Consider the following 16731-nt stretch of genomic DNA (forward strand, 5'->3'; position numbering starts at 1 on the left):
GGTGTCGGTCTCCCTTCGAGGTGGAGACTGGACCTGTAGCTAAGGACATGACAGTGATATTTTTTTGGGGGGTCTCCCATTTTAATAACCAGTAAAGGCTATTTATACACCTGTGAGCTGATATTAATAGCCTGGGAAGCTCCATGAGTATTATCCCCTTCCCAGGATCTAAACATTAGCCCCAGCTGTCTGTTTTCCATCAGCTGGTTTATAAAATGTCAGGGGATTCTAGGTATTTTTTTGGGAAAATAATTTATGTAAAAAAACATGTACAGTAAGCTACAAGGGTACTGTACTAATTATACATGTAATTGACATCTTTATTTCTATCTATTCTATTCTGTCGGGTCCCGCTGTGGTTTTACTGTACCTGGCGGATGAATTGCCAGCATTTCAAAGGACATTGATGTGCAGAAATCGGTCAGCTCTCGCATGGTCCAAGTGCTGTGCAATTTTTTTACTCATGCCCATTGACTTGTATTGCCGAATACGATCAGATTTCTGATTCCAATCACAGCATGCTGTGATTTTTTTCCAGTCTGATTGTGATCCGAGCAGGAAAAAAATCACAGATGAACACACACATTTTTAATCACATTGTATTCATCTGCTTTCATGGCAAGTGGGAATTAGCAAAATTACAGAGACAATAGTAGGCAAACTGCGCAAAATTTTTAATGAGAACCATTTGCAAAAAATAATATATTAGCCTTAATTGCATGCATTTATGTAAGAAAAAAATGTCCCCAAAGATGGACAACCTATTTAACGTCAAAATTGGCTGCGACACTAAGGGGTTAATGAATAACAGTAGACATTACTAGCCTCTGTTTTACTTGTTTACACTGTTTTTCTGGCATTTCTTACAATGTTTTTTATCTTGGTAGGAGTTCTAGGCATTCAGCCATTTTTAGGTCAGCAATGTTGTCAGTTAATAAATAACTTTAATCAGACATTTACTGTTCATCAAACTAGTTTTTTGTTAGTAAGGATTGTGCAGAAAAGGACAAATCAAATGGCAACTGCTGGAAAAGTAAGTGCATAACATTTAATACATTTAGTTTTCAAACTTTTGGTAAAACACAACCGTGTAGTGATTTTGAACTCCAAAAATTGGTTGCCGGTGTCTAACAATTTTATGCCCATTTTTTAAAGTGTGGTCACATGCAGCAGATTTTTTGCAAATAAAAATGCTTTAATACAACCGAATATCATTGTTTCTACAGCATGCGCATAGATTTCTGAAAATCTCAAATCATAGAAGTTTTCTGTAGCTATAATCAAGATTTTAAACTCTATGCCAAATAATTATTCAATGTGGGTAGATTTACTAGTAAAGAGGGTAAAAAAATCACAAAATTGTGGCTTAATTGTTTCCCAAAAAACCTGCTTTGTTTTATAGTAAAGATGAAGTTGAACAGTGCGTTTTTTGGGTGCAGTTTTTCTCAACAGAATTCTATGACGACTCTGCATCTAAAACATAGAGATGCATTTTAAGTGCAGCTTTACCGTAGTAAATTAAAAAATGCTTTAAAGTACGCTGGTTCAAATATGCACCTCAAATAAAAATGAAAACAGATAAAAAATAAGCAAAATATGCAATAATCAGAGAAGGCTGTTATTGTGTGTTTTGGTGTGAACACCTGCAAAAAATATGAGGTTAAGAAGCAGCAAAAAAAACATAGCATCAATGCTGCATATGAACACCACCAAACATGGCTTGTACTATATATATTAAATGCTTTTGGATCCTTTTTTTGACTCGCTCATCAAAGGGCAGGAATTGGGAAATAAATTATGGTAAATAAGTATATCACCTGCGCTATGGAGTAGTACTGCTGGTACGTAACCTGCGTAAGTGCTTCCACCAAGGGAAAGTCAAGGAGTATACCGAGCTCAGTAAATTGGCGTTAAACCAAATCCTCAGAATTGTATGTGCATATAAACATAGGTGATTCTAGCGGGGTGTTCTACACCCAATAGTAGTAGACAGTGCAGGAGTGCTTGTTAGTATAAATAAATGTACATACTGGGTGTTGAGACACAGGTGGTCACGAGGATAAGAGATATCAGTCTTCCTTGCAGGTTGATGTGTCGGGGCTGCACCGTGGGGCTGCGGGGTGGTGCCGAGACTGGCTTGGCTAGAGAAGTCTCTGCTCACTCAGCATCGGGAGTGGGCAGGAACCGCCAACTCCTAGCGTGCCCCGGCGGGAAGCTAAGCCGGAGCGGTGGCGAAGTGTGTGGGGGGCGTGGTACCTGTTGTGACGTCACAAGGTTGGAGGGCGGGTGCATGTCAGGGCAACCAATCCGACTCGTTTCGAAGGATACACTCCTTCTTCGTCAGGGCTGGAGTTCCCTGTGTGGCCCGGCCTTATGTAGCCTTTGCCCCCTTCGCTCAAAGCCTGCCTGAATAGCCCGCATATTGAAGCCTATGGACAGTGTCCTTGACGTGCTAAATAGGGATTTAAGCTATAATGTGACATGTGTACTCTGCATGTATATCGGATCTAGATTAAAATAGATAGAACCACTTAATCATTTCTTAGAGAGGACGATTGAGAGGTCTATGCCAGGATTTACTGCTAGATAGTACATTGCCTACCCAATGTGCATACATGTCTATGGACTCATTGGAGCATAACTGAAAAAGAGGGGGGGAGGTAGATAAAAGGGGGATAAGAAGGGATATAAATACAACAATTAAAACTAAGTGTTTATTCATAATTAAGCTAAAATTCATACACATTTAAAAGACCATGTTGGGGTATGCCTAGTTCACTCATAAGAATAATTGTAAAAAGTGTTGTAAAATTACAATAAAATATAAAATGCTTTTATACTTTTATACTTTTAGATAAAATGTAGTCTCCCATTATTCGTTGTAGGCTGTAGGGCCACCAAAGGTAATCCATGCATAGGTCTACAACTACATGTCTATAGATTATTTATTTAATTATTTAAAAAGTCACATGCTGAGCTAGTTGGACATTAAAAATTAAAATTACAATTAATGTTAAAATGCATACAGCTCTATTTCTTGATTAAGCCCTTTGGTGGCCAGGCTGTCCAGTGTGAAAATCCACTTGGATTCAACCCTGGACATTGTTTTTAGAAAATCCCCTCACCTAGGGTTTTGCTGGACTGATTGAATTCCACAAAAAAAGACGTTAGTACATGATCGGTTGTGCTTTTCCACAAAGTGACGGGATAAAGGGTGCCTTTTAAAACCTTTCTGAATATTATCAAGGTGTTCTTTTATCCTCACCTTTAGGGGCCTTTTAGGAATTTGGATGTTTTCCACAATGTTAGGCACCATTGGTGGAGAACTGACCTCAATAGTATAAACATCAAAATTCCTATTTCCAAAAAATTCTCTCATCTTTCCACAATGGGGGATGATGTAGAAACAACCACTAAATGGGAAGAACCCACTCCTTCCACGAGCACAAATAACCGTTTGCCATATCAAACTCTACTAAGCAAACCTAACAGAAAATATCCTAATCAAACGGATTGTAGAAATAAACAAACAGGAGTCACTAATCTCAGTACCAACCCGAAAAGGGTCCCGAACAGGTTAACCAATAGAAATTATATGGCTAATAGAAAATGCATGAAGCCTATTGTGCATTCCACAATTAAACGGGATTTTTTCCACCCTCAAAATTCAAACCAAAAGAGGTAAGAGGGGTGGGAAACTCGCCAAAAAGAAAAGCATAAGGAAGAATAATAAATCACAAGTACATACTCAAAAAATCTTTAATCTTAGTTCACACCAACTAACCCAGAGTGAGGAAAACCTCTTACAAAAAGGTTTAAAATGTGCCCCTACTGCTAAAGCCAATCCATTTAATTTATATATTAGTATTAAAAAATGTATACACAATCTGGCCCTGAAAAAATATTTTCTTAAAAAGGTAACCAGTACAACTAGTACCCACCCTAACATAACCACGAATTTTATTCACACCAACTTGGCGCTTAAATCTACATTTAACCCAATTAACGAATACTCCAACTCCTTCCGGTCTTTTGAGACCCTAGTCACTACAGACATTAAAAAGATCAGTGTAAATAATTCCAAATATGCGCCACACAATCTCAGTACAAGCGAAAAGAAAGCAATCATTAACCTCCAAGCCAACCATAACATTGTCATCCGCCCTTCAGACAAGGGGGGTGGCATTGTGGTATTGGATTGTGCTTCATACCATAATGAGTCATTAAGACTCCTTAATGATACTAAAACATATAAAAAATTGAAATTTAATCCCACTGTTAATTATACTAAAAACTTTATAGTCTGGCCCTGAAGGGCAAATCGCTGGGGATTCTGAACAAAAAAGAATTCCATTTCATCAATAATCGAACCCCAACAGTAGCCATCTTTTACCACATACCAAAGATCCACAAAAACACCACAAACCCACCAGGTCGCCCCATTATATCGGGCATAAATTGTCTTACTGCCAATCTTTCCCAGTATGTGGACCTACACCTGCAAAAGTGTATGCCTCTGATCCCGGCCTACCTGAAGGATACTACCCACACTATACAAACTTTGGAACCCATTATATGGCAAAGCAACTATATTCTAGGTACACTTGACATTAAATCCCTGTACACTGTAATTAACCATGAGAAGGGTTGTGAGTCAGCACACTTGTTTTTACACTCTTTAGGTATATACAAGGAATCCCAAATACAATTTCTCCTGGAAAGTATATAGTTTATACTTAAGCATAACTACTTCCAATATGAGAAACAATACTATTTGCAAATGTGGGGCACCGCAATGGGCACGCGTTTTGCGCCCAGTTATGCTAATCTGTACGTGGGTAACTGGGAGCAACAATACATCTTTAAGGCAGGCTCACTTCAAACAGGTCTGAAACTCTGGCGTTGATTCATCGACGATATTCTGTTTATCTGGGAAGGCACAACAACCGAACTTAATTCTTTCATTTCCAACCTAAATAATAATCAGTTTGGCTTGGAATTTATGCCTACCATTAGTACCATTAGTAACACCAGAGTCAACTTTCTAGACTTAACAATCTATGTAGAAAATAATACATTAAAAACCAAATGTTTCCACAAGGAGGTAGATTCTAACAGCTTCATACATGTCACAAGCTGTCACCTCCCAGTCTGGCTCACAAACATCCCTAAGGGCCAATATACCCGCATCAGGAGGAACTGCACAGATTTGGAGGACTATATCGATGAAACGATACACATTACCAACCAGTTTGAAGCCAAGGGGTATGACCTACGAACCTTGGACTTAGGTAGGCAGTCAGTCAGCCAAGTATCTAGGGAGAGCCTGGTTCATAAAGTAAGCAGTATCAATATCCCCCAGACATCCATCAGCAAATAAATAACCTACCTATAGTGACACAATTTCATTCAGGGTATAAAAAATTCACAAATATAGTTAGAAAGCACTGGCCAATTTTACAAGGGGACAAATATATTGGGGACCTTTTTACCTAAGAACCCCAGATTTGTCTACACAAAGGCGCAAAATCTGGGTCTCCTTCTAGCGCCAACGACAAAATCGGTTTTGTTAAGGAAAGAAACATCCACAACAACAGTAGATCACTGAAATCTGGGATTCATGCCATGTGGTTACTGTTCATGCTGTAAACGGACATCCCGTAAGAGGTGCATTCAAACTACATTTTTGGACTCAAGTGGCACAAAAAGTTTTCCTATTAAGAACAAGATATCCTGCGAAACAGCAGGGGTCATTTACATACTCACATGTCCGTGTAATAAAATCTATGTGGGCCGAACTTTATCCTGTCACTTTGTGGAAAAGCACAACCGATCATGTACTAACGTCTTTTTTTTGTGGGATTCAAACAGTCCAGCAAAACCCTAGGGGAGGGGATTTTCTAAAAACAATGTCCAGGGTTGAATCCAAGTGGATTTTCACACTGGACAGCCTGGCCACCAAAGGGCTTAATCAAGAAATAGAGCTGTATGCGTTTTAACATTAATTGTAATTTAAATTTTTAATGTCCAACTAGCTCAGCATGTGACTTTTTAAATAATTAAATAAATAATCTATAGACATGTAGTCGTAGACCTATGCATGGATTACCTTTGGTGGCCCTACAGCCTACGACGAATAATGGGAGACTACATTTTATCTAAAAGTATAAAAGCATTTTATATTTTATTGTAATTTTACAACACTTTTTACAATTATTCTTATGAGTGAACTAGGCATACCCCAACATGGTCTTTTAAATGTGTATGAATTTTAGTTTAATTATGAATAAACACTTACGGTAGTTTTAATTGTTGTATTTATATCCCTTCTTATCCCCCTTTTATCTACCTCCTTCCCCTCTTTTTCAGTTATGCTCCAATGAGTCCATAGACATGTATGCACATTGGGTAGGCAATGTACTATCTAGCAGTAAATCCTGGCATAGACCTCTCAATCGTCCTCTCTAAGAAATGATTAAGTGGTTCTATCTATTTTAATCTAGGTCCGATATCCATGCAGAGTACACATGTCACATTATAGCTTAAATCCCTATTTAGCACGTCAAGGACACTGTCCATAGGCTTCAATATGCGGGCTATTCAGGCAGGCTTTGAGCGAAGGGGGCGTAGGCTACATAAGGCCGAGCCACACAGGGAACTCCAGCCCTGACGAAGAAGGAGCGTATCCTTCAAAACGCGTCGGATTGGTTGCCCTGACACGCGCCCGCCCTCCAACCTTGTGACGTCACAACAGGTACCACGCCCCCCACACACTCCACCACCGCTCCGGCATAGCTTCCGGCCGGGCATGCTAGGAGTTGGCGGTTCCTGCCCACTCCCGACGCCGAGTGAGCAGAGACTTCTCTAGCCAAGCCAGTCTCGGCACCACCCCGCAGCCCCACGGTGCAGCCCTGACACTTCAACCTGCAAGGAAGACCGATATCTCTTATCCTCGTGACCACCTGTGTCTCAACACCCATTAAGTGCATTTATTTATACTAACAAGCATTCCTGCACTGTCTACTACTATCGTGTGTAGAACACCCCGCTAGAATCACCTATGTTTATATGCACATACAATTCTGAGGATTTGGTTTAACGCCAATTTACTGAGCTTGGAATACTCCTTGACTTTCCCTTGGTGGAAGCACTTACGCAGGTTACGTACCAGCAGTACTACTCCATAGCGCAGGTGATATACTTATTTACCTTCATTGTTTATTTTAGACGGGGTTCAGCACAGACCCCGTCATCTCACCAGCAGCTCAAATTTCCCCCCCTTAACTATTTTTTTCCCCTCATTCCTTTTGTTCTGTCAGTGCAGCGCCAGTGTACATCATTTCTACTTACGGGAAATAAATTATGGCTTTATTCAAAATGGACAATGTTTGAGGTTTCATGCTTCCCTCTGCTGACAAGATTTTTGGAGATGGAAATGTCATTCTCCAGCAGAACTTGGCACCTGTCCACATTGCCAAAAGTACCAATACCTGGTTTAAAAACAACAGTTTCACTGTGCTTGATTGGCCAATAAAATCGCCTGACCTTAACCCCATAGAGAATCTATGGGGTATAGTCAAGAGGAAGATGAGAGACACCAGACCAAATAATGCAGATGAGCTCAAGGCTGCTATCAAAGCAACCTGGGTTTCCATAACTCCTCAGCAGTGCCACAGGCTGATCGCCTCCATGCCACACCACATTGGTGCAGTAATTGATGCAAAAGGAGCCCCGAAGAAGAATTGAGTGCATTTATTGAACATGCATTTCAGTAAGCGAACATTTCGTATTATAAAATCATTTTTCAAGCAGGTGTTATAAAGCATTCTAATTTACTGAGATAATGAATTTTGGGTTTTCATTCGCTGTAAGTGATAATCACCAACATTAACACAAATAAACACTTGAAATAGATCAGTCTGTTTGTAAAGACTCTATAATATATGAGTTTCACTTTTTGTATTGAAGCTGGTGCAGCCAGGTTGCTTTGATAGCAGCCTTCAGCTCATTTGCATTGTTGGGTCTGGTGTCTCTTATCTTCCTCTCGATAATACTCCTTACTGTAGATTCTCTTTGTGGTTAAGGAAAAGCTAGTGTGCTGGCTATTCAAGCACAGTGATACCGTTTATTTAAAACAGGTATTGGTATTTTTGACAGTGTGGACAGGTGCGAAGTACTGCTGGAGAATGAAATTTCTGTCACGACTCCCGGGTAATACTGCTGCGGGGAGAGCTGCATGCCGCAGCAAGGGAGCTGAGAGCAGAGCAGAGGGGAACTCACCTGGTAGCAAACAGGACCTGAACCACATGACAGGGAAGGAAATGGTCGAGGGCGGCACCAAACGCCAGGGTGCAGAGGAGACGATATTCGCTGGAGAGTAGGTAAATGTGCCAAGATCAAAACCAGGAGAAAACGAGGTAACCAAAAGGTGAGGTGGAGGGATAGTCAGAAAGGGAGCCAAAGGCCACAAAACCAGCAGTACAAACAAGCACAGTAAAGCATGGAGAGCAAAGAAAGCAAATTTAAACCGAGCACACACTCAAGGGGTCAGACACACAGACTAAACGAAAGTATAGCTGACAGAGAATGCTGGTCTGGAGTGTGTATAAATACCACTCCCAGATCCAAAGAGAGGCCAGCAATATTAACCTTGAGAGAGCAGGATAAGAACCATGTCCTATACCATGACAATTTCCATCTCTAAAAAGCTTGTTGGCAGAGGAAAGCATGAAGTGTTCTAAAATGTCCTGGTAGATGTCTGCACTGACTTTAATCTTGATAAAACACAGTGGACCTATACCAGTAGATGACATTGCTCCCCAAACCATTACTGATTATGGAAACTTCACACTAGACCTCAAGCAGCTTTTATTGTGTGCCTCTCCACTCTTACTCTAGACTCTGGGACCTTGATTTCCAAATGAAATGCAAAATTTACTTTAATCTGAAAACAACACCTTGGACCACTGAGCAACAGTCCAGTTCTTTTTCTCCTTGGTCCAGGCAAGACGCTTCTGGTATTGTCTATTGGTCATGAGTGGCTTGACACAAGGAATGTGACACTTGTAGCCCATTTCCTGGATACATCTTTGTGTGGTGGTTCTTGAAGCAATGAGTCCAGCAGCAGTGAGAAGTGACTAGTGTCACATTATGTCTGGCCTCTATGTTTTTCTTTTTCACCAGTATGGATCCTGTTCACATGCTTAGTTACTAGGTGGCGAATTTCATGCAGATGACTCAGGATCTGGAGAAGGATTGCCAGAGTCTGGAGTCATTGCAATATCAGTTGCAGAGTCAGATAAATAACTTGAAAAAGACATCCCACTGCCGGCAGAGGCTGTTAGGTCAGTATCCTCTGATGTACAGCTGATCTCTCCTGAACCTGTCATTTGCCTCCCTGATAAATTTTCGGGAGAGAAAGACCAGTTTAGGTTATTCAGAGAGAGCTGTAAGCTATTTTCTACCCTGTGCCCCTGTTTGTCAGGGGAGGAGTTCCAGTGGGTGGGAATAATCATGTCCTTACTGCGAGGGGGTCCTCAGACCTGGGCATTTTCTTTGTCCCAACAAGCCCCAGAATGGTTTTCCATTGATGCCATTTTTGACAGTTTAGGTCTGATCTATGATGAACCCGACAGAATCCAGGTCGCTGAGGCTAAGATCATGAACCTGACACAGGGGGTTCACACAGCTGAGGACTACTGTACTGAGTTTCGGCAGTAGTCCACCGAAGTTCTATGGAATGATTCTGCTCTCAGGTGCCAGTTCCAAAGAGGCCATTTCGAGAAACTCAAGGATCCTTTGGTCCTCCATGACGCCACTTGTTCTCTGATGGAGGCCATGACTCAGGCCATGCGAATGGACTGCAGAATCTGTGAGAGACAAAGTGAACAGCAGGATGCATGTTACACTTCCCTGGAGCAGGTCCATTTACCCGAGGATAGAGTTGCCAATCTTCATGTTGCAGAGAGAAGATGAAGACAGGAACTCAGACTCTGTCTATACTGTGTTCTCTCTAGACATTTTCTTAAGGATTGCCTAACTCGTCCTCAAGCCACCATCCCATCGGGAGAACGTCTGATTCTGGGTGATGACCGAGGAGGTCACCCAGACTCCCAGGTACCTTTTTCTTCCTCTGACTAAGTTCTGATACATACGATGATTTCCTTCAAGATCCTGATGTTATCAACATTAGCGTTCATTGACTGTGGGTCTGCTGCTAACTTTATTGATTCAGAACTGGTTCTGAAGCTAGGGTTAGGGACAGTTAGTTTAGAAAGACCCATTTAAATCTTTGCTGTTGACAAGACACTGTTAGCTCACAATTTTGTCAATAGAGCAATGGTGGATTTCACTGTCCAAGTGGGGGCACTCCTCTCTCAATCCATTTCCTGTTTTGTGTTGGATAATTTACAAGCTGGATTGGTACTGAGGTTTCCATGGTTACAGACTCATAATCCAGTTATTGATTGGTGTCTGAAGGAGATTGTGAAATGGAGCCCCAACTGTTCTAAGAGATGTCTAAAAATTGTACAAATATGCTACTCTAGTCCTGAGGGTCTTCCGGAGTACCTGGGTACCTGAAGGACTTTGGAGATGTGTTCTCGGAAAAAGAGGCAGATATACTGTCTCCCCATCATCACTATGATTGTGCTATTGATCTTATTCCTAGTGCCAAATTGCCAAAAGCTCGCCTTTACAATTTGTTGGGGCCTAAACTGACCGCCATGAAAGAATATGTTAACAAAAGGTTACGGAATGGTCATATCTGTCCTTCCTCCTCCCCTGTAGCTGCTGGATTTTTCTTTGTTAAAAAGAAAGATGGGGGTCTCTGTCCTTGCTTTGATTTCCAAGAATTAAACAAGATCACGGATAAAAATACCTACCCACTTCCACTCATTCCCGACCTATTTAATCAGCTACTGGGGGCCAGGGTGTTTTCTAAACTTGATCTTAGAGGGGCTTACAATATGATACGCATACGGAAAGGTGATGAGTGGAAAACGGCATTTTTAATGCCTAAAGGCCTGTTTGAAAACCTTGTCATGCCTTTCGGATTATCTAATGCACTGCTGTGTTTCAGAATTTTATGAATTATATTTTTTCTGATTGCATTGAAAGATTTGTTGTAATATACCTCGATGACATTCAAATTTTCTCGCCAGACCTGGACACTCACCAGGAACATGTCCGTGTGATGTTACAGAGATTGAGGGAGAACTCTCTGTTTGCTAAATTAGAGAAATGTATTTTTTCTGTTCAGGAAATCTTGTCCTTGGGGTTTATCTTGTCAGCAGAAAGGTTTAACATGGACCCCGGGAAAGTGCAGGCCATAATTTATTGGGTTCAACCTCATGATCTTAAGGCTTTGCAGCATTTTCTGGGATTCACCAACTATTATAGAAAATTTATCAAGGGGTTTTCACAAATTGCTAAACCACTTACTGTCCTTACATGCAGGTGTAGGGCACGGGGCATCTTTGCATGCACCGTGGACTGGGGATTGGCTTCTACGCAAAACAGTGGAAGAAGCAGTGGTGTCACCTGCAGACAGTGTTCCTGGAGCCTGGGGTTTGGCCCACAAAATCGGGTGCTTTGCTGCCATGGTAGTTTTGCTACCACTGCTGATGAGGGCATGGCAGGTGATGCAAATGGCCTGTTTGGGGATATTGTCAGAGTCTTTAAAAAAATAATCTCAAGGTTTGGTTGCTAGGGCTATCAGAGCTTTTGAAAGATTAACAGAGTGTTTTATCTCTGCACCCAATCTGACCCAACCAGATCTTCAAGAACCGTTCATTGTGGAGGTGGATGCTTCGGAGATGGAGGTGGGGGCAGCCTTATCACAGAGGCCCAAAACTCTGACTAACCTGCGTCCATATGCATTTCTTTCTAAAAAATTATCCCCGGCAGACAGAAATTATTATGCTGGGAATCAGAAGTTACTTGCTGTCAAATTGGCCTTTGAGGAATGGAGGCATTTTTTGGAGGGGGCAGTTCATTGAGTTACAGTGATCACTGATCACAGGAATTTAGCTTACATTGAATCGGCTAAAAGGTTAACTCCTAGACAGGTCAGATGGTCCTTGTTTTTCTCTCGATTTTATTTTTCTATTACATTCAGGCCAGGGTCTAAGAATGTGAAAGCTGATGCTTTATCTCGTAGTCTAGATCCCATTTTTGCTCGAGAACCTCCATCCTCCATTTTTCCTCAGGGTATTGTGGTGTCTATGGTAACCTTGGAGCTGGAAATGGAGATTTGTAAAGCCCAGTCGTTGAATCCTTCTACTTCCTCAGGGGCCAAATTATTTGTGCCTGGGTACTTAAGGGTGCGGGTGTTACAGGAGTTTCATGATTCCATTTTAAGTGGCCATCCTGAGGGAAAGCCATCGCTAGACTTTTTTGGTAGCCATCCAAGCATAAGGATATTAAATATTTTGTATCTGCTTGTGAAGTCTGAGCATATGCCAAAGTCAGTCATAGCCAGCCGGCTAGGGAATTGGCTTCTTTGCCTATTCCAGAAAGACTATGGACTCATTTGTCCATGGATGTCATAACAGATTTGCCTCTGTCTGATGGGAAGACTGCCATCTGGGTGGTAGTTGATCGATTCAGCAAACAAGTACATTTTGTTCCTTTGTCAGGAATACCTAATGCAGAGACACTCTCCAGGTTGTTTATTTATCATATTATAAGGTTACATGTGATCCCTCTGAACATTTTGTCTGATGGGGGAGTACAATTTGTGTCTAAATTTTGGAGAGCTTTTTGCAATAAACTAGGGATTGACTTGTCATTTTCATTTTCTTATCACCCTGAAACTAATGGTCAGACTGAGAGGACAAATCAATATTTGGAACAAATTTTAAGGTTCTTTGTGGCAGCGCAACAGGAGGACTGGTCTTTGTTTTTACATCTCGCTGAGTTTGCTTTCAACAGTCGAGTAAATCAATCTACTGGAACCTGTCAGGGAGAGACTTGGTGAGCGAGAGCTAATAACCTGGGCTCCTGCAATTTCCCTAAGACTAGGGAAATCCTGACTGACCCTCTACCTGGAGTTTACACTGATGGTGTGCATGTTCGGGCCTCGAACCTCACCCTAACTTCTGAGCTCAGCCCTAGGCTGAAACCTCCACCCACCACCCAGTGAAGAGGTAATACTTAAATACCCACAGTTAGCACAGACAAGGATAAAGGAAAATATACACCACGCCGCAGACACTCAGGAATACACTATAAATGTGCAGGGCAAAATAAACACAAATATAGGAAGGAGTAAATAAGACGAAGGAATATACACCACCAGCAACGAATCTCCAACCACCAGCTCTCCACTCCAGACCGAGATAACAACGCAAGACAGAAGCTATAATCGTCGACGCCCAATGATCAGGAGAACTATTTAAAGGCCTTGGAAATGGCCCAGCTTCCAATCCGAGGATCAGGTAAATTAACCCCGGAACAGCTAGACAAAATCTAGCAGATGCCAATGAGTAAATAGTGGTCAAAAGCGGAATTACCGCTGTCTGTCAGACGACCTGGTCTGAACAGCATCCGACATGACAGAACCTCACCATTCTTCTGTAATTATGGTTTCATCCCCATTTTCGCGAATTTTCTAGGATTATTTCTGTATGCCCTGGTGTGCAGGTCACCGTACAGAGACTTGGAGATGTCTGGAGGAAAGTTCAAAAGAATATTGGGACTGCACAGATTCGCCAAAAACGTAAGACCGATAGAAGACGTTCGGTGGGTCCTATTTTTAACCCCTTTCTGACATCTGACGTACTATATCGTCAAGGTGGGGTGGGCCCGTATGACCACCGACGGGATAGTATGTCATACGCGATCGGCCGCGCTCACGGGGGGAGCACGGCTGATCGCGGCCAGGTGTCAGCTGCATATCGCAGCTGACATCCGGCACTATGTGCCAGGAGCGGTCACAGACCGCCCCCGGCACATTAACCCCCGGCACACCGCGATCAAACATGATCACGGTGTACCGGCGGTATAGGGAAGCATCGCGCAGGGAGGGGGCTCCCTGCGGGCTTCCCTGAGACCCCCGCAGCAACGCGATGTGATCGCGTTGCTCCGAGGGTCTCCTACCTCCCTCCTCGCCGCAGGTCCTGGATCCAAGATGGCCGCGGCATCCGGGTCCTGCAGGGAGGGAGGTGGCTTACCGAGTGCCTGCTCAGAGCAGGCGCTGGTAAGCCTGCAGCCCTGCACAGCAGATCGCCGATCTGACAGAGTGCTGTGCACACTGTCAGATCACCGATCTGTAATGTCCCCCCCCCGGGACAAAGTAAAAAAGTAAAAAAAAATTTTTCCACATATGTAAAAAAAATAAATAAAAAATAAATTCCTAAATAAAGAAAAAAAAAATATTATTCCCATAAATACATTTCTTTATCTAAATAATAAAAAAAAACAATAAAAGTACACATATTTAGTATTGCCGTGTCCATAACGACCCAACCTATAAAACTGCCCCACTAGTTAACCCCTTCAGTAAACACCGTGAGAAAAAAAAAAAACGAGGCAAAAAACAACGCTTTATTACCATACCGCCAAACAAAAAGTGGAATAACACGCGAACAAAAAGACAGATATAAATAACCATGATACCGCTGAAAATGTCATCTTGTCCCGCAAAAAACGAGCTGCCATACAGCATCATCAGCAAAAATATAAAAAAGTTATAGTCCTCAGAATAAAGCAATGCCAAAATAATTATTTTTTCTATAAAATAGCTTTTATCGTATAAAAGCGCCAAAACATAAAAAAATTATATAAATGAGATATCGCTGTAATCGTACTGACCCGAACAATAAAACTGCTTTATCAATTTTACCAAACGCGGAATGGTATAAACGCCTCCCCCAAAAGAAATTCATGAATAGCTGGTTTTTGATCATTCTGCCTCACAAAAATCGGAATAAAAAGCGATCAAAAAATGTCATGTGCCCAAAAATGTTACCAATAAAAACGTCAACTCGTCCCGCAAAAAACAAGACCTCACATGACTCTGTGGACTCAAATATGGAAAAATTATAGCTCTCAAAATGTGGTAACGCAAAAAATATTTTTTGCAATAAAAAGCGTCTTTCAGTGTGTGACGGCTGCCAATCATAAAAATCAGCTAAATAACCCGCTATAAAAGTAAATCAAACCCCCCTTCATCACCCCCTTAGTTAGGGAAAAATAAAAAAATAAAAAAAATGTATTTATTTCCATTTTCCCATTAGGGTTAGGGTTAGGGCTAGGGTTAGGGCTAGGGTCAGGGCTAGGGTTAGGGCTAGGTTTAGGGTTATTGCTAGAGTTATTGCTAGGGTTAGGGTTAGGGCTAGGGTTAGGGCTAGGGTTAGGGCTAGGGTTATTGCTAGGGTTAGGGCTAGGGTTAGGGTTAGGGCTAGGGTTAGGGCTAGGGTTAGGGCTAGGGTTAGGGTTAGGGTTATTGCTAGGGTTAGGGCTAGGGTTAGGGCTAGGGTTAGGGCTAGGTTTGGGGCTAGGGTTAAGGCTACAGTTAGGGTTGGGGCTAAAGTTAGGGTTAGGGTTTGGATTACATTTACGGTTGGGAATAGGGTTGGGATTAGGGTTAGGGGTGTGTCAGGGTTAGGGGTGTGGTTAGGGTTACCATTGGGATTAGGGTAAGGGGTGTGTTTGGATTAGGGTTTCAGTTATAATTGGGAAGTTTCCACTGTTTAGGCACATCAGGGGCTCTCCAAACGGGACATGGCATCCGATCTCAATTCCAGACAATTCTGCATTGAAAAAGTAAAACAGTGCTCCTTCCCTTCAGAGCTCTCCCGTGTACCCAAACAGGGGTTTACCCCAACATATGGGGTATCGGCGTACTCAGGACAAATTGGACAACATCTTTTGGGGTCCAATTTCTCCTGTTACCCTTGGGAAACTATAAAACTGGGGGCTAAAAAATAAGTTTTGTGGGAAAAAAAGATTTTTTATTTTCACGGCTCTGCGTTGTAAACTGTAGTGAAACACTTGGGGGTTCAAAGTTTTCACAACACATCTAGATAAGTTCCTTGGGGGTCTAATTTCCGATATGAGGTCACTTGTGGGGGGTTTCTACTGTTTAGGTACATCAGGGGCTCTGCAAATGCAACGTGACGCCTGCAGACCAATCCATTTAAGTCTGCATTCCAAATGGCGCTCCTTCCCTTCCGAGCTGTGTCATGCGCCCAAACAGTGGTTCCCCCCCACATATGGGGTATCAGCGTACTCAGGACAAATTGGACAACAACTTTTAGGGTCCAATTTATTATGTTACCCTTGTAAAAATACAAAGCTGGGGGCTAAAAAATAATTTCTGTGAAAAAAAGAGGAATTTTTATTTTCACGGCTCTGCGTTATAAACTGTAGTGAAACACTTGGGGGTTCAAAGCTCTCAAAACACATCTAGATAAGTTCCTTAGGGGGTCTACTTTCCAAAATGGTGTCACTTGTGGGGGGTTTTAATGTTTAGGCACATCAGGGGCTCTCCAAATGCAACATGGCGTCCCATCTTAATTCCAGTCAATTTTGCATTGAAAAGTAAAATAGCGCTCCTTCCCTTCCGAGCTCTGCTATGCGCCCAAACAGTGGTTTACCCCCACATATGGGGTATCATCGTACTCAGGACAAATTGCACAACAACTTTTGTGGTCTAATTTCTTTTCTTACCCTTGGGAAAATAAAAAAATGGGGGCGAAAAGATCATTTTTGTGAAAAAAAATGATT

The 16731-nt window shown here is 42.0% G+C and overlaps 1 protein-coding gene across 1 annotated transcript in view; it reads left to right on the top strand.

The window, feature by feature from the left end:
- Positions 1 to 987: 987 nt before the first annotated feature.
- Positions 988 to 16731, top strand: part of LOC143788214 (alcohol dehydrogenase 1-like) — a 124503-nt gene continuing 108759 nt past the window's right edge. Inside the window, exon 1 of the mRNA XM_077277717.1 lies at positions 988 to 1033. Coding sequence (XP_077133832.1) covers positions 1016 to 1033 — 18 coding nt within the window. The 5' untranslated portion in view covers positions 988 to 1015. The remainder of the gene's footprint in view (positions 1034 to 16731) is intronic.

The sequence above is a fragment of the Ranitomeya variabilis genome, chromosome 1 (genome assembly GCF_051348905.1).
Source record: "Ranitomeya variabilis isolate aRanVar5 chromosome 1, aRanVar5.hap1, whole genome shotgun sequence".
Taxonomy (NCBI): Eukaryota; Metazoa; Chordata; class Amphibia; order Anura; family Dendrobatidae; genus Ranitomeya; species Ranitomeya variabilis.